Raw genomic sequence first — 18,490 nt, forward strand, 5'->3', positions numbered from 1 at the left:
AGACTCTGTGGACAGGGAGCTAGAAGGGACTTGGCCCCCCGTGACCCGTTGCCAGGTGTGTCCCAGCTGCTTTGCTCGGTTGCTGTTGAGCTGCCAGATACTCTTGATGTTGTGAGTCACTGGTTAGTATCTAGTTTAGCACTTGCTTGATCCCCGCCCCTGCCCCTTTTAACAGCATGCTGGGATTGCTCTGGTGATCGCTCTTCTCAGACCCTAGCACCCCTCCCCGTTCACCCCAGCTGGCCCTTGGGGCTCTTTGGGATCTACAGGTGTCTGTGTTGGGGGAGAACGCCAGCGAGCGCTGTTGCTCTGCTCCCACCCACATTGATTCTGCTCTTGGGGTGGGGGTGGGGGACAGCACCTACCGTGGTGTTGGAATCTCAGCTCTCATCTTCGCTGGCAGGAAGCTGCGTCCTTAGCTCGGCCGGGCTAATACGGCTGAACTACACCAGGTGAAGTCCTGGTGCGGATGAGGCACTGTGGAGATTTCACACGTGTTAGCAGGTCAGGGTAAAGGCCAGGGGGAGCCAGGGTCCCCCCCCGCCCTGCTGAATCACAGGAAGACTCCAGACTGGGCTTGTCTGCACTGGGATTTCCCAGGAGCTGAGAACACACCACCTTTCCTCGGGAAGATGCAGGTGTGAGAGAGAACAGCTCAGAAACCCGGATTGGAATTCCCTTCATGCTGTGATAACGATGAGAACCCCACAGTCGTCTATCGCACTTTCTAGCCACAGGTCTCCATGTGCTTCACAAAGCAGGCCAATATCACTATCCACATTTTACAGATGGGGAAACTGAGGCACAAGGCAGGAAGTGACCTGCCCAAGGTCACCCAGCCGGCCAATGGCAGAGCTGGGAACAGAACCCAGTTCTCCTGAGTCCCAGTCCAGTGCTCTCTCCACTGGAAAAGCTGTTCTGTGAGTTGCAGGGGCGGGGATGTGGAAAGAGGAAGTTTTATCGTTTCATCTAATCAGATTGTCCCCTTCAGTATACATCGGGCTGGATTAATTTTTACCTCCTCTGAAATCTGCCTGGGTGTGCACCTTTATTTCATTTTGGAAACCCATCTAGCTACAGAAAGGCTGCAGGAGGGGTTGCAATGTCAGTGTTGGATTGTCCCTCGGGAGGTTCTGCCTTGAATCCACGCACCTGGGGAGATCTATGTGAGTCGTGTTCGGGGGTTAGGATTGGGCGAGAACCTGGAGCCATCAATCCATCCAAAACAAGTGATCGGCACTCAGAGCCGTTGCTTTTGACAAACAGACCCCAATCCCAGCTTCCCTGCTGCGAAGAGACGCAGCCCACAATGGCACTTAGCAGGGAACGTGCGTCAACCCCATAGTGACTGGGGGCGAAGGAGCAAAGCAGGGGAGGGAAATGCAATGAGAAGCCACCAGGCAGGTAACGGTGGTGGCTGCTGAAGATCTCCGTCGTCTCACCAGGCAGATAGTGTCAGCGAACAGGACTGAGCTGCCATGATGAGTGTGGGACTCCCCAAACACACAGATCCAGGCTCTAGCTAGAATTAAGGCCCGGGAGACGAGCCATCAGCACGGTCCGGCAAATCGCTCTTTAAACACCACCTTCCAGAAGCCGCAATTAAAGGGACACTTATGAACACGGGGCTAGAAGAAACTATCCACACTTAGCTGCGCTGTGCAGAGAGGCAGTGGAGACAGCTCAACATCTGCATGTTCCCTGGGTGACAGTGGGGCTAGAAATTCAGCCTGCCTTTTTCCCTGTGAGTTGAGCAGAGTGGCGCTTTCCTGCCAGGCCTCTTCTGAAATGTCCCCCTCGCAGGACCTGAGCAGCCTGCTAAATCCAGCCAGAGCAAAGGCAGATACAGGTTGGTTGAATGCAAAGGTGTACATGCCACGCAGTACTGTATTCAGAGAGGGTCACAGGTACAGAACAAAGCAAACCCCTCTGATGTAACCCTCCTGAATCCCTATGCAGGACGGAATTGCATTTCCAGGTAATGTTTGGGGTGGTTAGAATCAAGGAGCGGCTCCAAGTGAGCACCACTATTTTCTACCTACACCGAACTGACCCGGATGGAGAAGCTGAGTTCCAACCCTGGCCGTACCAAGCCCTGGAAATCTTTCTTCTTTGTGTGTTGTTTGGGTCTGGCTTGATGAAACTAATGCCAGATAAAACAAATCAGTGTGGAGCGACAGAGCCCAAATGGAGGGAATTCTGCTGCTGGAGCAGCAAGCGAAGGCTGATTAACTTTAGATTTTGCCAGGTTTCAGAGTAGCAGCCGTGTTCGTCTGTATCCGCAAAAAGAAAAGGAGGACTTGTGGCACCTTAGAGACTAACAAATTTATTTGAGCATAAGCTTTCGTGAGCTACAGCTCACTTCATCGGATGCACACTTTAGGGGAAGAGGCTTCATACACCAAAGCCAAAATCCTCAAACGTTTCTATCTCCCCTTAAAGTTTTTGTTTCCTTAAATGGGGTACAACAGTAACAGCTCCCTCCAGTGACTAAAAATACCCCCTTTCACATTGCTGTGAGGAAGCATGGGTCTCAAACCCAGGTCCTCAGACAGGGCTCAGACTCACTGGGTCCGGCAGGAAGTGTGGGCTGGTGGACCCTAGCTCACTAGAGGTGCCACCTGTGAAGCTCCTGATTAGAGGAGATATCCAGTCTCTCCGATGGGCTCAAATCTGCTATTTAAGCCAGAAGGAGGTACTGGAAGTTGGCCCAGTAACTAGGTGAATTGCTGGCTGCTACATCAGACCCTGCCCTCTCGCCTGAGCCCTGCCTTCGGGCCATGTCCCTGATTCTCTGCCCTCCTGCCTTGTTCCAACTCCCTGCTCCTATGCCCCACCCTTGGCTTGACTCCTGGCTCTGTCTTCCCCCTCCGACGCCTGACTCCGGTTCCTGGCTCTGACCTGTATGTCTGCCTGCCTACATCCTGGTCCATGACAATTACTTGGCCTGTTAACTGGGCTGCTCAACTAGTGGAAAAAGCATCTATCCTGCATTTCAAATGTAGCTAGCTCAAATTCAGGGGTGCAGTCAGCCCTGAGTTCCTCTCTGCATGCCTGGGTTTGTTGTGTTCTCGGTGTCATTACTCTGTCACCTCAGGGAGCGGATGGGTAGGATCCCCTGGGGGACTAACATGAAGGGGAAAGGAGTCCAGGAGAGCTGGCTGTATTTCAAGGAATCCCTGTTGAGGTTACAGGGACAAACCATCCCGATGAGTCGAAAGAATAGTAAATATGGCAGGCGACCAGCTTGGCTTAATGGTGAAATCCTAGCGGATCTTAAACATAAAAAAGAAGCTTACAAGAAGTGGAAGGTTGGACATATGACCAGGGAAGAGTATAAAACTATTGCTCGGGCATGTAGGAATGAAATCAGGAGGGCCAAATCGCACCTGGAGCTGCAGCTAGCAAGAGATGTCAAGAGTAACAAGAAGGGTTTCTTCAGGTATGTTGGCAACAAGAAGAAGGCCAAGGAAAGTGTGGGCCCCTTACTGAATGAGGGAGGCAACCTAGTGACAGAGGATGTGGAAAAAGCTAATGTGCTCAATGCTTTTTTTGCCTCTGTCTTCACTAACAAGGACAGCTCCCAGACTGCGGCGCTGGGCATCGCAACATGGGGAGTAGATGGCCAGCCCTCTGTGGAGAAAGAGGTGGTTAGGGACTATTTAGAAAAGCTGGACGTGCACAAGTCCATGGGGCTGGACGAGTTGCATCCGAGAGTGCTAAAGGAATTGGCGGCTGTGATTGCAGAGCCATTGGCCATTATCTTTGAAAACTCGTGGCGAACGGGGGAAGTCCCAGATGACTGGAAAAAGGCTAATGTAGTGCCAATCTTTAAAAAAGGGAAGAAGGAGGATCCTGGGAACTACAGGCCAGTCAGCCTCACCTCAGTCCCCGGAAAAATCATGGAGCAGGTCCTCAAGGAATCAATCCTGAAACACTTACATGAGAGGAAAGTGATCAGGAACAGTCAGCATGGATTCACCAAGGGAAGGTCATGCCTGACTAATCTAATCGCCTTCTATGATGAGATTACTGATTCTGTGGATGAAGGGAAAGCAGTGGATGTATTGTTTCTTGACTTTAGCAAAGCTTTTGACACAGTCTCCCACAGTATTCTTGTCAGCAAGTTAAAGAAGTATGGGCTGGATGAATGCACTATAAGGTGGGTAGAAAGTTGGCTAGATTGTCGGGCTCAACGGGTAGTGATCAATGGCTCCATGTCTAGTTGGCAGCCGGTGTCAAGTGGAGTGCCCCAGGGGTCTGTCCTGGGGCCGGTTTTGTTCAATATCTTCATAAATGATCTGGAGGATGGTGTGGATTGCACTCTCAGCAAATTTGCGGATGATACTAAACTAGGAGGAGTGGTAGATACGCTGGAGGGCAGAGATAGGATACAGAGGGACCTAGACAAATTGGAGGATTGGGCCAAAAGAAACCTGATGAGGTTCAATAAGGATAAGTGCAGAGACCTGCACTTAGGACGGAAGAACCCAATGCACAGCTAGGGACCGAATGGCTAGGCAGCAGTTCTGCGGAAAAGGACCTAGGGGTGACAGTGAACGAGAAGCTGGATATGAGTCAGCAGTGTGCCCTTGTTGCCAAGAAGGCCAATGGCATTTTGGGATGTATAAGTAGGGGCATAGCGAGCAGATCGAGGGACGTGATCGTTCCCCTCTATTCGACATTGGTGAGGCCTCATCTGGAGTACTGTGTCCAGTTTTGGGCCCCACACTACAAGAAGGATGTGGATAAATTGGAGAGAGTCCAGCGAAGGGCAACAAAAATGATTAGGGGTCTGGAACACATGACTTATGAGGAGAGGCTGAGGGAACTGGGATTGTTTAGTCTGCAGAAGAGAAGAATGAGGGGGGATTTGATAGCTGCTTTCAACTACCTGAGAGGTGGTTCCAGAGAGGATGGTTCTAGACTATTCTCAGTGGTAGAAGAGGACAGGACAAGGAGTAATGGTCTCAAGTTGCAGTGGGGGAGGTTTAGGTTGGATATTAGGAAAAACTTTTTCACTAGGAGGGTGGTGAAACACTGGAATGCGTTACCTAGGGAGGTGGTAGAATCTCCTTCCTTGGAAGTTTTTAAGGTCAGGCTTGACAAAGCCTTGGCTGGGATGATTTGATTGGGGATTGGTCCTGCTTTGAGCAGGGGGTTGGACTAGATGACCTCCTGAGGTCCCTTCCAACTCTGATATTCTGTGATTCTATGATAAGAGGCTTCAGGATTTACAGAAAGAAGTGAAACCGGTGGCTGATCCCAGACATTTCCCATGTACATAAAAGTGCTGTTGCTGTGGGCTCTGGAAGAGCAGCAAGGCCCGGTGGGTTGGAACGGATGCTTTGTTCAAAGTCATTTCAAGGTCGCCACCGTTGCATTCCAGGGATCAGCAGGATCTCTCTCCACGTCTCTTCCAGTGAGTCCCGTGGCAAATGCTGCTCAGTTGGTTGACCAGAGGGATGATTTTTTCTAGTTGGTGCTGCAGACTCTGCCTGGGATCTGAGAATCCAGCCCCCTCGGAGGCCCTTTGTGCTGGCGGTTCGGGGGCTACGGTCAGTCCTAGCTGAGCGCTGTCTCCATGCGTCAGGCACGCTAGATAGCGGCTCGCTGGGTGGGCCCTTCCAGCTGTGCAGGCGAAGAGCGGTCAAAAGGGATCAGTGTCAGCGGGTGAGACCGTAAGGTTTATCTGTGCCACGGGGTTAACTCCAGTGATCAGCAGCTGCGTTCGCCCGGGCCGGGTGTGAGCAGCCCTTTGCCTGCCTCCTCGCTGCTGCGCTGCCCCGGGGTGGCGCTAGCGTTTCCCAGGGCGTCTGTGCCGCAGCAAGCTGAGCTGCTCTGGTTCTTTCCCAGTGCATTGTGGGAAAGCTTCTCTCTCCTGGGGGGGGGGAACCTGCGGGCAGGCGCTGGAGGACTAGCAGCGTTTAAGAGGGTTAGCCTGTGTCCTCACTGCATACTGGTCTGGTTACCAGCCTGAGCGAATGCTGCACCCAGACTTTAGCCCACACCCTCAGCTGGGCCAGCTAGCCTCGGCTGAAAACCCTGCTACTCTGGGGTAAGCGGGGAGGGGACTGGGCAAGAGCTTGGGCTGGCTGCAGTGAAGACAGACCCAGAGCAAGTGCACCTGGGCCATCAGAGAGGTGTTTTTATGTAGCCCATCGCAGCTGCACTTCGATAGTGATGCTCTTACCAGGTGGACGCGGACAGACAGCCACTAAACCATGTCTCTGCCCATGGCTTCCTGTCCAGCAGCATAGCAATGACCAAAACAACGCCCTTAAGCGGGTTGGGGTGATTGTGTTCTGAGAGGTGCCCGTTCTGACCACTTGGTGGCGCTCCATCCCCAGCATTGGCAGGAGGGAGGGCCTGAAGCAAGTGACCTGGGAGACCGGGCTGGTGTGAAAGCCTGAGTGGCTGTCAAGATGCCGGCCGCACTTGGCAGGTTAAATAGCGTGCGGCGCATTGAAAGAGACTGCGACAGCAGCGAAAGCCGGGGACGGAGGCTGTGGCTCTTCAGGAGGTGCCCCGCAGACACCATTTCTTGGTCTGTTTTTCTGTCTGTGTGTGGCACAGAGAGCAGACAGATGCCCCAAGGTGCTGGGCCCCAGCAAACTCCATCAAAACCCAGTGGAGCTGCTGGGGCTCAGCACCTGCCTTCCGGGCGTTATCAGGTGACCGTTAGTCATCGCCTCTGCTCCTGGTTTGGGGGAAATCAAGTCACTCCCATGCTCTGTGCCTCAATTTCCCTATCCATGAAATGGGGATAAGGTTATCGCCCTGCTTTGCCAGGCGCGTTGAGATCTGTGGATAAAGAGCGGGTAGACCTGGCATGGACATAGAGGAGACCCCATTTCTTGGGAGGCAGGACAAGGGAGGTAAATAGATCAGCAGGCTGAAAAAAGAATGTCCTCGTGACGAGAGCAAATGGGTCAGGGAGTTAAGAGAGACAGCGTCTGTGCGACCTACGATGATGGGAGGGAACGCCCGGGACAGGCTAGCCGTGGACGAGAGGAGTGGGGAACGTAAGATGAGGTAAGGAGGAAGCTGTGTGCGGTCAGAGCACGAGACCAAGCCAGTCCTGCAAGGTGTGATGCAATGTATAGGCAATGCAATGAGATGTGCAAATGTATATAACGGAAGAGGTTTGCTGTGTGGACCCGCCCCCACACTTGAGTCTGATCAACTCTATGCAGCTTTGCTGTGTGGCATATAAAGGCACCTGAGTGGCCCAGAATGGACTCTGTCTTAACCTTTATTTTTCTCTGCTAACCTGCTGTGTTCCAGGTGAATAATAAACTCCGTTCTGAAAAGGCTGCCATGTGTCACTGCAAACACAGGCTGGGGGGCTTGAGCCCCCAAAGAGGAGCCAGGTCTCTCTAGGGGTCTGGCTCAGTGGAACGTGCTGGGCAGAGCTCACAGGGTGGAGAAGGAGGGCTGGAGCCCAGAGGCTCCATCTCGGAGGCAGTGAGGCCACGTGGCTGACGCTGGCGGAAGAGTGGGACCCTTGCGGGGCTGGCGCGCTGAAGAGCTCCTCCAAGGGACTGTTTAAAAGCTGGGGGCTAGCACCGATCCCGGAGATCTGCTACAGCAGGTGCGGCCTGCGGGTAGTGCAGGCTCCAAGGGATCGATTGCACTAGGCCTGAACTGCGCTGCAGGCTGTAACCTGCGTGGGACAGACCTCTGCCCTCGGGATGCCAATTTGAGCTGCGTTGGGTCACAGGCCACCGGGAGGCCCCTCCATCTCCAGTGCCCTGCTCCCCCAGCGCCTTAAGATGGGCGCTGCTTCCGTTTTCTTTGTAAATGACCTGCCTAGCCGCCCTTTCCCTTTAGAGATTCCCAGGCCAGCAGGGACCCCTGTGAGCATCTTGGCTGACCTCCCATCTAACCTAGGCCAGAGATCTGCCCCAGAACAATTCCTAGAGCAGAGCTTGTAGAAAACCATCCAATCTTGAATTAAACATCCACCACAGCCCTTGGTAAGTTGTTCCAATGGTTAATTACCCTCGGTTCTTCTGGACCCTGCTAGGTTCTCTCATAACCCTTTGGGATTTTGCTGTCGATCTGGGCACCCCTTTCTTACATTCATAGTGCTCCAGGTTAGGCTTCAGCTCACAACCTTGGCAACCCAGCTCAAGCCAAGTACTGCTGCGGTAGCGCTGTGTGCTAGCCAATTGCGCCGCCAGAGCAAAACCAGCGGCCTGACGGGTGGGCCTGGGCCTGGCGATCTGTGAACCCCCCCAAGTCCCACGCGCTAGCCGCTGCACCACGCAGCCAGCAGACAGGCCGGGGCTCTGTGCTGGGGATTTGAAGTGCAGGATTGGGTGAACTGTGCCCAGGTATTTTTTTGACCAACCCTGTCTCTCCCTCCAGTGTCTGCCAGTTCCTAAGCCGGTGCCAGAGCCCCAGTGGTGGGTTCGGAGGAGGGCCGGGCCAGCACCCCCATCTCGCTCCCACGTATGCCGCTGTCAGTGCCCTCTGCATCATCGGTACCGAAGAGGCCTTCAACGTCGTCAACAGGTGAAAATGGCCCTGGTGCAGGATTCCCGCCCCGCTATGGGAGGCAGGAGGGAGGTGACCCAAATCACAGCCCTTCTCCCCGGTGGGCTGGAGCCCCGCCTGCTCTCATGGCTTGGTACAGCTCTCGCAGGTGTCAGCAGAGCAGCCATCTGTCGCTTCCAGTGTACGGCCCGTGGGTGTACACAGGAGAAACGCCGGCTGAGGACTTTGCCACAAGGGCTTTGAGGTCTCTGCTACACAAGGTGCTTACGTGCTGGGCTCCCATGGGCGTTACTGGGGGTTCTCGGCTGTCCAGCACATCAGAGAATTTGGGCCCTGGGTGTCCAGGAGGTAAGGAGTGGCCTTGTATAAAGCCATCCACCCCCAAACACCCAGGCCAGGCCCAGATCTCTACCCAACCCTTGCTGAAAGCAGGCCCCTCCCGCTGCCCCTGTTGGTTGGTTCCCCTGCGTGGGTGGGGATGTGGCAGTTTGATTGGCTGGGTGGTGTGACTTACTTTAAAAGAGAAATTGTGAACCATCGTGGTGCCTGTGAAAGTGAGATGCTAACGGGCTGGCTGGAGCTGACCCTGCAATGGCAACGTCCACCTGCTAATGGGCCCCTGGCCTGGCCAGCTCCTGTGTCAGGTGGCGTGAACCCCTAACAATGCCCTTGCTGCTTTTCAGGGAGAAGCTCTTGGAGTATCTATACTCGCTGAAACAGCCCGACGGCTCCTTCATCATGCACGTGGGAGGTGAAGTGGATGTCAGGTGGGTGGGAGCAGTCACAGCACCGGTCAGAAATTCCAAAGCCAGGAGGGACCGACCGACCTCCTGCATCGCCCACCCCACAGATTCCCGCCCCCCCCACCCCAGCTTGTGGCTGAGCTGGAGCGGAGCTGGTGGGAAATCTTCCCATCCTGGTTTAAAGACTCCAGGTGATGGAGGTGTGGAATAGCTGGTGTCATCTGCCTGGCAGTGTCCCAAATTGAAATCCTTGTCTGCTTGGCGGCCCTGCAGCTACGGACAGTATGGGGACGTAAGGAAAGGCAGTGCATGGTTATATCAGTCTTGGGACTTGTCTGTGGGTGGCAACTTCCTGCTGTGACCATGCCCGGGTAGTTCTAATGGTGCACCTCCCATAGAAGCTAAGCCGGAAAAAGGCCCTCTTCTCCTGGAGTCGGCCATGCTGGGTGTAACCAGAGCAGTAGAAATAGATGGTCAATTTCCACATGTAGACAAGCCCTTCATTTCACCAACAAGCAAACCACAGCCGACGAGATGATCCAGGGTTTCTGTCTGGGAGGTGTCCAGTGTGGGACGTCTTCGGAATTTTGCTGTAGGCCTTTAGGGTCACTTACCTGGAGCAGCGCCTGAGGCCCTTGCTGAGGAGCTGTCTCCTGGCTTGCTCTCACTCTGCAGATCAGGGGTCTGTCTGGGAGGCAGCGTCGCCTAGTGGACAGAGCACTGGACCGGGACTCAGGAGAACTGGATTCTATTCCCAGCCCTGCCACTGGCCTGCTGGGCCACCTTGGGCAAGTCACTTCCTGGCCTCGTGCCTCAGTTTCCCCATCTACAGAATGGGGATAGTGATACTGACCTGCCTGGTAGAGTGCTTTGAGATGTACAGCTGGAAAGTGCTAGGTAAAAGCTAGGGGTTATTCTGATAACGTTGCAAGGTGCTGCTGCGGTGGAGCACTGAGTGAATCTCTCCTGGGGATAAAGGGACTTGCACCGTAGCGAATCTTGTATTTATGCCGCTAGAAGCCAAACGCAGTGGAGCAGGGAGCGCTGGGGGAGCGCTGGGCGCTCGTGGAGTTGGCAGTGCAGTAGCTGCCAGCCTGGGGCTGTCCGTGGCAAACCGTGGGGGCTGACTCTCCGGTTCGTCTTTCCATCACAGGAGCGCATACTGCGCCGCCTCAGTGGCTTCGCTGACCAACATCATCACGCCCACGCTCTTCGCAGGGACTGCCGCGTGGATCGCAAGGTGAGGAGAGCCCAGAGGGCTGCCGCTCTGTGCGGCGCTGCAGACTCTGCCCCGGGGAGAAACGAGGCTCCCCTCTGTTAGAGCAGGCCCGTGCGAGATCCCATGGGCTCAGCAGGCTGCACACGGGGCTGCGCCCCATGCTAGGGGCTTGCATTGCAGGAGGACGGTGCCACGGTGCCCGGGGTGAGCTGAGGGAAGAGAAGTATCAGTGGCTGTTTCCATGTTCTCCCTGCCCGCCCCTCTCTGAATTAGGTGCCAGAACTGGGAGGGTGGCATTGGCGGAGTCCCGGGCATGGAGGCCCACGGAGGATACACTTTCTGTGGCCTGGCAGCGCTGGTCATTCTGAAGCAGGAGGACTCACTGAATCTGAAATGTTTGTTAGTAAGTGGACTCTGCCGGGGGCGCGCTCTCCTTGCCCTTGGGGAGGCTGGAACCACGCAGCCAAGGAGGGCCCTGTTTGCTGACACCACCCTATGGCGCCCCCTGCTTCATTCCAGCCAGTGTGGCTGGGGGGCACCATGCTCATCGCTGGGCTAGAGACCCTATGCTGATGCTGCAGAGCGGCATTGGGGTGGTCAGTACCAGTCTTGCAGGCACTGTTCTCTTTGCACAGATTCCAACACCCAGGCACCAGCGCGGTGTGCCGGACGGCTGGCATGCCAACCTGTCGGGCCAGTGCGCTGCCAGGGGCTAGCCCTTCAGAAGTTGCTTTGCTCAGGCTGAGGGCTCCTCTCCATAGTGCTGAAAGAAAGCGGTTTCCTGTGCCCATGGGGGCTAGCGGGGAGCTGGCAAGATGCTAACCGTTGCTCCTGTTGGTGAAGAGGGAGGAGATGAAATCCAGGGTCAGAGGGTGGGAAATGGAGCCAGGTGCTGGTGCCACCAAGCCGGTCGTCCCGTGGCAGCTGAGACTGTCCAAGCCCTGACACGTGTCCCCGTCTATCCCTTCCAGCACTGGGTCACGAGCCGACAGATGCGCTTTGAGGGCGGTTTCCAGGGCCGCTGTAACAAGCTGGTGGATGGCTGCTACTCGTTCTGGCAGGCGGGCTTGCTGCCCCTTCTCCACCGAGCACTGCATGCCAAGGGTGAGTTTGGGGCCTGTGTGTTACTTACAGCAGTGAAGCCAGGCACAGATGACCATGCCAGTTAGGCTACCGTGTTGTCTGCATCAGTAGCCAGATTGCCTCCATAGCAGAGGGATCGTATATTAGACTGGCTGGAAATTTTGTCAATTGGGTGTTTGATTAAACTGGAATATTTTGATTTGGACATGGGACTTGTAGTCCAGGTGGACTCATGCTTCTGTTCTGCTGTATCAGCTGGGCTTCCTGATTGGACTACATCTCCCATGATGCACTGCGTCCCCTCTCCAAGGGGGAGACCATGGGGCATCCTGGGAGATGTAGTCCAGCCAGGGGAGTCTGGCCTATAGAGGAGAACAGGAGAACGAGGCACCCAAACTACAGCTCCTGTGAGACGCTGTAGCTGCATTTCAGAATTATTCAGGTTTGGGATGAACAAAGCATCTCAAACAGGTGATTAAGAGAAAGCAGAAGGGATGGATCAGTAAGGAAAGCTGCCTCTGGGAGGTCAGACAGTGTAGGGATAAAGTGAGAACTGCCGAAAGCCAAGCAGAGCTGGACCTTGCCAGGGAAATTAAAACCGATAGTAAAAGGTTCTCCAGCCATATAAAGAAAACAAGAAAAGAAGATGTGGGACCGCTAAACACTGAGGATGGGCTGGAGATTAAAGATAATCTAGGCATGGCCCGATACTTAAATGAATACTTTGTCACAGATTTTAATAAGGGTAATGAAGAGCTATGGGGTAGTGGCAGGGTTGCTAGTGGAAATGAGGATATGGAAGTAGAAATTACCACATCCAAAGTGGAAGTCAAACTCAAACCGTTTAATGTGACTAAATCAGGGGGTCTGGATAATTGCCATCTAAGAATATTAAAGGAACTGGCCTATGAACTTGCAAGACAAATAGCAAGGATTTTTAATGGATCTGTACGCTTGGGGGTCATATCCTGTGACTTGGGAATTGCTAATATAGTACCTAGATTTAAGAACAGAAAAAAATGTGATCTGGGAAACTACAGGCCTGTTAGTTTAACCTCCGTTGTGTGCAAGGTCTTAAACACAAATTTTGAAGGAGAAAGTAGTGAAGGCCATAGAGGTGAACGGTAATTGGGATAAAATACGACATGGTTTTACAAAGGGCAGATCATACCAGACCAATGTGACCTTTCTTTGAGAAGAGAACTGGTTTTTAGACAAAGTAAATGCCATGGGTCTAATCTACCTGGTTTCAGTCAGGCATTTGATACAGTCCTGCATGGACAATTATTATTTAAATTGGAGAAGCTGGGGATTCATACAAGAACTGAAAGGTGAGTAAGGAGCTGGTTAAAGGGGAGATTACAGTGGGTCACACTGAAAGGCTGGAGGGAGGTTACCAGTACAGTTCCTCAGGGGTCAGTCTCGGGCCCAGTTTCATATAACGTTTTCATGAGTGACCTTGGCACAAAACGTGGGAGTGTGCTAATCAAACGTGCCGATGACTGGCAATACGACGGAAGTGCTGGTTGTTCCTGGCGTCGGCCTGGGCTATGTTCTCTTATTTACAAATATTTCTGCGCAGCTGTGGCGTGCCGGTCGGGGCTGGGGAGCGGGGATCCTGGGCCGCAGCCTTGCCACTGTCTTCCTGGGTGACACTGGGCGAGATCTTTAACATCTCTGTGCCCCTTCCCCCTGCCCCCTTGGCAGGATCATTGGCGTGTTGTCAGAGAGGGGCAGCAGGCTCAGCAAGGCCCACAAGCATGACAGCGGTGCGAGGGGAGAGTGAGGCGGGTTCTGTGTTATGCCGCCTGGCTGGGGCAGGAGGGAGGCTTAGTGTTGACGTGGAAAGGAGTGCGAGGTCACGCCGGGTGGGCGTGTAGGGGGAACGGTTCAGAAGCTCCTATGGGAGTTAGGTGCCCAGCTCCCCGTGACTCTCCGCGCCTCATTGCCTGCCAGCAGGAGGGGGGTGGTTTGGAGCAGCCATTATTCTTGAAGCCCCCCACACCGTTCCCCTGGCGGTGGTGCCTCCCATGGTCCCCACAGCCAGGCCTCCTCCTGGCTCCCTGTGCTTGTAGGGCCTCCTCCTGGGCACCCGGGGCTCTGTTAGCTGTGACCTCAGAGTGCGGGGGGACCTGGGGGCAGGGCCAGCTTCATGAGATCCCTGTGTAAGGCCCTGCTAGCCCGCAAAGCAAACGTATTTTCCTGTGTGGGAGAGGCCACTGACGGTCACTCTGGCCAGCCCTGGCACGGGTACAGTGGTTTCCCTGCTCTGGGATCGGGACAGTCTCGCTCTCCTTGTCCCGCGGCCGCACCCTGTCCTGTCCGGCATGGGGGGGGTGCTACGCTGGCTCTCAAAGGTTGGGGAGTTGGACAGTGTCTGCAGGCCAGGGGCGGTGCCGTGGCCTTGGCCAGTGCAAGAAATGGGGGACTGTCCCTCAGCTTTCCCTAACTGCCCCCCGCGGCCTGTGCTCCCTCCCCAGGTGACCCTGCCCTCAGCATGACGCACTGGATGTTCGACCAGCAGGCGCTGCAAGAGTACATCCTCCTGTGCTGCCAGTGCCCTGCCGGGGGGCTGCTGGACAAGCCGGGCAAGTGAGTACCCGCGAGGAGGTCCCGGCACCTGCTGAGCGCGTCGGCTGCCTGGAGCTCCGTGGCCGGTGCATCCCCGAGGGCCAGCGTGGCCCAGGACAGCACTGAAGGGGTTAAGAGAAGGCTGCAGCATCGAGCAGCTCATTGGGGCTTGCAGGGGTGGTGCTGGGGGCTGCTTTGGGCCATGTCGGCGGGCGTCTGACCAAACATGTCCCTGCTTGACTGCAGGTCACGGGATTTTTACCACACCTGCTACTGCCTGAGCGGCCTGTCGATAGCCCAGCACTTCGGCAGCGGAGACCTGCTCCACGAGGTGGTGCTGGGAGTCCCTGAGAATCGCCTGGTAAGGGGGTCCGCTCAGCCTGCCTCCCGCCCTGCAAATGGCCCTCGTGCTGCGAGTGCTGTCCCTGAGGGAGTGCCTGGGCCACCGGCCCGAGATGGCCCCTGAAGCGTTGGGTGTCTGGGGCCGGCCTGGCGTTCCCCAGCATCACACCTCGCAAGGCGCGCTCTGCGCTCCTGGCCCACATGGGGAGACGGGGCGGCGGATTCCAGCCCTTGCGTTGGGGTCTGGCACCTCAGCACCAGGCATTGAGCGCACGAGGACGGGATGCCTGACTCCTTAGGAGGGGCCTGGTGATGGAGGCTGGGTCAGCAGGAGCCACCAGCACTCACGGCCCCTTCCTTTTCGCAGGCACCCCCAGCCCTGACTCTGGCTCGCAGCCAGGCTGATTCCCATGGCTCTGTGGGCCGCAGGGGCAGCCTTCCTCCTCCTCCTCTTCTTAAAGGGCTGCAGCTGGTACAAAATTGTTTCATAGATTCCAAGAAGGGCCCATTGTGATCGTCTCATCTGATCTCCAGGATAACGCAGGCCGGAGACCTGCCCCAGAATAATGCCGAGGACGTGGGATGCAAAACAGCATCCCCAGTGCCTCTGCCCCACGCTTCCTCTCCCGCCCGGGTGCCCTTTGTGCCTGGGCCACGTGAGCCGCTCGCCTGGCCCAGCCCCCCGTCGCCATTGTTAACTTGGGTGTGTTTCCCCTCGCAGCAACCGACACACCCCGTGTACAACATCTCCCCCGACAGAGTGGTGCAGGCCGTCATGCACTTCCTGCGGCAGCCCGTCCCCGGCATGCCGGCGGCAGAGGAGATGACAGCACCCGCCGGAGACTAGACGGGGCAGCTCCCTTCGCGGACGCTGTACAGACGTGCTCTGCCTGCAGTCGGAGCACAGCGCGAAACCCCCCCCACGGGGCGAACCTTGGGGTTTGAGAGCGGGGCGGACAGGGCGCTCCCCCCTCCGGCCGGTGCGAGCTCAAGGCACTAGCCAGACCAAAAATAGCCGTGCCGGGCCCCCCGCTGTAGGCACACGAGGGCCCCGGGCCCCACTAACCTTCCTGCCAGGAGCAATGCTGTTCTGAAATAACGGGCTGTGAACGTTTTAGCATCAATAAACCAGAACTGAGCCCCTGGGGGTTTCCTTGGCACCACACTAAATCAGCCCGAGCTGCTGCCCTCCAGCCTGGCCAATGCAGGCCCAGCCCTGCCCCATGGCGCTACCTGGGAGGGGGCGTGGGGCCTGTTCACAATTAACACTGTGGGAAGAGAAGGAGGCTGGTGCCACAGGGCCTGCTTGCATGATACCGGCTGAACCTTGGTTTGGCACTGGGATGAGGGGCAGATCAGAGGTGGTCGCTCCAGTGGTCTGCAATGCTCTGGGCAGCCGAGTCCCTGCTGCTGGGTGCCCTGCATGGAACAGGAAACCCAGCGGGAGGCTAGTAAGGGGACAGGACTGAAATGGGCAGCAGCCCCATTCCCCTGCAGCTGAGCCTCCCTCCCCGGGTCTGGCGGGGTGATTCTGCCAACATGGTTATTAAACCTTTTCTTGCTGCCGCCTCGTCTTCGGGGAAGGGTGCACCAAGCCAACCCATGGCTCAGCCGGCCTGTCCACGGCATCCTGGCTCTGTGGCGAGAGGGGCCAAATCCTGGCACTGCTGCAGGCTAGGGGTGGACCAGCATGATGGGGCAACACCTAAGATGGGGCATCCCTGGGGCTCAGGGACAGAGCAGCTTGGCACCCAGCTGTGGGCAGAAGGATAGGTGCTGAGGGCCAAGCGTTGGCTGTAGGGTGAAGGAGAAGTGGTAGGGGTGGGGGGGTCTCATGCCCAAGGGGGCACTGGGCACTCAAGTCTGTGTGGCTTTAGCTCTCAGGCCCAGTAGCTCAGGTCTGCAGCGCAAGATGGAGCCCTGCAGCCACAGGGGCCACGCCGCCACGCTTCCCATGAGCACAGCAGCGGGCTGTGTGTCACAGCAGGACAGGGCAGTGCAGTGGTGAGCTCCTGGGGCAAGGGCCAGGGTTCCTTGTTTAAAAGAGCAGCAGTTCAGCCATGGGAGAGGCCGACTGCCTCTGCATGAAGCAGCAGATGGCTTCCAGGAAGCGAGGGGTGGGTAGGTTAGTGCCCCTAGCCAAGGAGAAGGGCTAGGTTCTGCCCCTGGGCCCAGCGCCAGTGGTATTGCAGCATCTAACACCCGTAGACAACCCAGGGGTGGCAGGTTTGTAGAAATTTTGGTGGTGCCCAGAACCTACCCCTGCCAAACTCCACCCCCCACAGCTCTGGGAGGGAGTTTGGGTGGGGGAGGAGGTCTGGGGTGCAGGCCCTAGGCTGGGGCAGGGGATTGGGGTGCAGGCTTTGGGAGGGGGTGCAGGGCTGAGGGGGATGGGAGGGGCTCAGGGCAAGAGTAGGGGTGTAGGAGCTGAGGGGTTTGGGGTGTGGGAAGGGCTTAGGGTGAGGGCAGGGGCAGAGGGTTGGGGTGTGGGGGGATGAGGGCTCTGGCTGGGACTGGAGATAAGGTGTTTGGGGTGTGGTAGGGGCTCAGGGCCATGGTAGAGGGTTGGAGTTCAGGGGGATGAAGGCTCTGGCTGGGGCTGGAGATGAGGGTTTTGTGGTGTTGGGGAGGCTCAGGGCTCTGGCTGGGACTGGGGATAAGGTATTTGGGGTGCTGGAGGGGCTCAGGGCTAAGGTAGAGGGTTGAGGGTGCAGTGGTGGGGTGAAAGCTCTGGCTGGGGGTGTGGGCTCTGGGGTGGGGCAAGGCTGGGGGTGAGTTTGGGGTGCAGGCAGGCTGTTCTGGGACAGGGGCCAGAGAGGACTCCCCCCCCAGCCCTTTCCCTGCCAGCAGCAGTGAGCTCTGGGCGAGGAGCCCCCCTTTCCCAGCACCCCCCAGCAGCACACTCGCCCCCACCACTGTCACTGCATGTGCTCCTAGGGCCCCTCTCAGGTCCAGGAATCTCCCTCCCCTCCCCCATGGGGGGTGCCGGGGGGGGGGTGCTGCGTGCGCCTCCTCCCCTGCTGTTGCCCTGACTGTAGCCTCGCTGGGGGTGGGGATGGGGCTGCCTCCTTGCCCAGCGTGGGGCAGGAGCGATGACTGCGGGTGGAGGGGCCCCTTGTGCTGGCGGAGGGTCCCGCTGGGAAAGGGAAGGGCCTGAGGTGGAAGGGCCGGCTCAGTCTGCCTGGCAGTCGAGGTGGGGGGGTATGAAGACCCTGGGGCAGCCAGGAAGCAGCATGGAAGAGGCAGAGGCAGGGACGCTCTGCTCCCGGGCCAGGGGGCAGCAAGAGGGGGCCAGGGGACACTCGGGGGTGGCTCGTGGGCCCAGGGGGAACCCCTAGCCTCAGGGCTCTGAATATTGCTGGTGCTAAGGCCCCACGTGGAGCTATGGGAAGGCAGGGGAGGCCCCCTCCGCCCATGCCTTGCTGCAGCATGGCGGCTTCAGTGAATAACCCCCCCACAGCAGCAGCTACCTCCTGGACTGTTAGCAGAGGCCCCATTCCACCAGTGCTGCCTTGACTGCGCTCCGGGCAGGGTTGGGAGGACAGAAGTGGTGGGGGCAGGGGTGCATTGGGCAGGGGGCACCTCCCCCCAGCCCTGCCCTCCCAGCACCATGGGCACTGGCCGTGGTGCCCTCTCAGGGCTAGCCCCTCACCAGTGGTTCTCACTCTTCCCTTGCCCCGCTGTGACTCCCAGTCCCACACTGCTGCCCCTCCCACCCTACACCAAGCTGGTTGCATGGCCTGGCAGCTGGGTGAGCATGGCCCAGGGGAGCTAAGGCCATGGCCCAAGGGCCCCAGTGATGCCTGGGACCTCCCCGCCCAAGGAAGCAAGCTGGTGGTGCTGCCGTTCCTGTCACCAGCCTGGGATGCAGTGCACAGGGCTGAGCACCCTCCCGCCAGCCACAGCCCACACCCACAGCCCAGCTGGCTCTGCCCCCCACCCTACAGACAGGGCCCCATTCCTGCAGCCCCTGCTCTTCTCCCTCTGTGCCCAGCAGAGGAGCCAACCAGCTTGTGGCCTAGCAGCCAGG

At 57.1% G+C, this 18,490-nt stretch overlaps 1 protein-coding gene across 1 annotated transcript in view; it reads left to right on the plus strand.

The window, feature by feature from the left end:
• FNTB (farnesyltransferase, CAAX box, subunit beta) overlaps window positions 1–15,621 on the plus strand; it is a 34,213-nt gene extending 18,592 nt beyond the window's left edge. The window contains exons 5-12 of the mRNA XM_074954486.1: window positions 8,374–8,520; window positions 9,186–9,269; window positions 10,399–10,485; window positions 10,738–10,867; window positions 11,436–11,568; window positions 14,028–14,139; window positions 14,365–14,479; window positions 15,182–15,621. Coding sequence (XP_074810587.1) covers window positions 8,374–8,520; window positions 9,186–9,269; window positions 10,399–10,485; window positions 10,738–10,867; window positions 11,436–11,568; window positions 14,028–14,139; window positions 14,365–14,479; window positions 15,182–15,307 — 934 coding nt within the window. The 3' untranslated portion in view covers window positions 15,308–15,621. The remainder of the gene's footprint in view (window positions 1–8,373; window positions 8,521–9,185; window positions 9,270–10,398; window positions 10,486–10,737; window positions 10,868–11,435; window positions 11,569–14,027; window positions 14,140–14,364; window positions 14,480–15,181) is intronic.
• The last annotated feature ends 2,869 nt before the right edge of the window (window positions 15,622–18,490 follow it).

Source organism: Natator depressus, chromosome 6 (assembly GCF_965152275.1).
Source record: "Natator depressus isolate rNatDep1 chromosome 6, rNatDep2.hap1, whole genome shotgun sequence".
NCBI classification, from domain to species: domain Eukaryota; kingdom Metazoa; phylum Chordata; order Testudines; family Cheloniidae; genus Natator; species Natator depressus.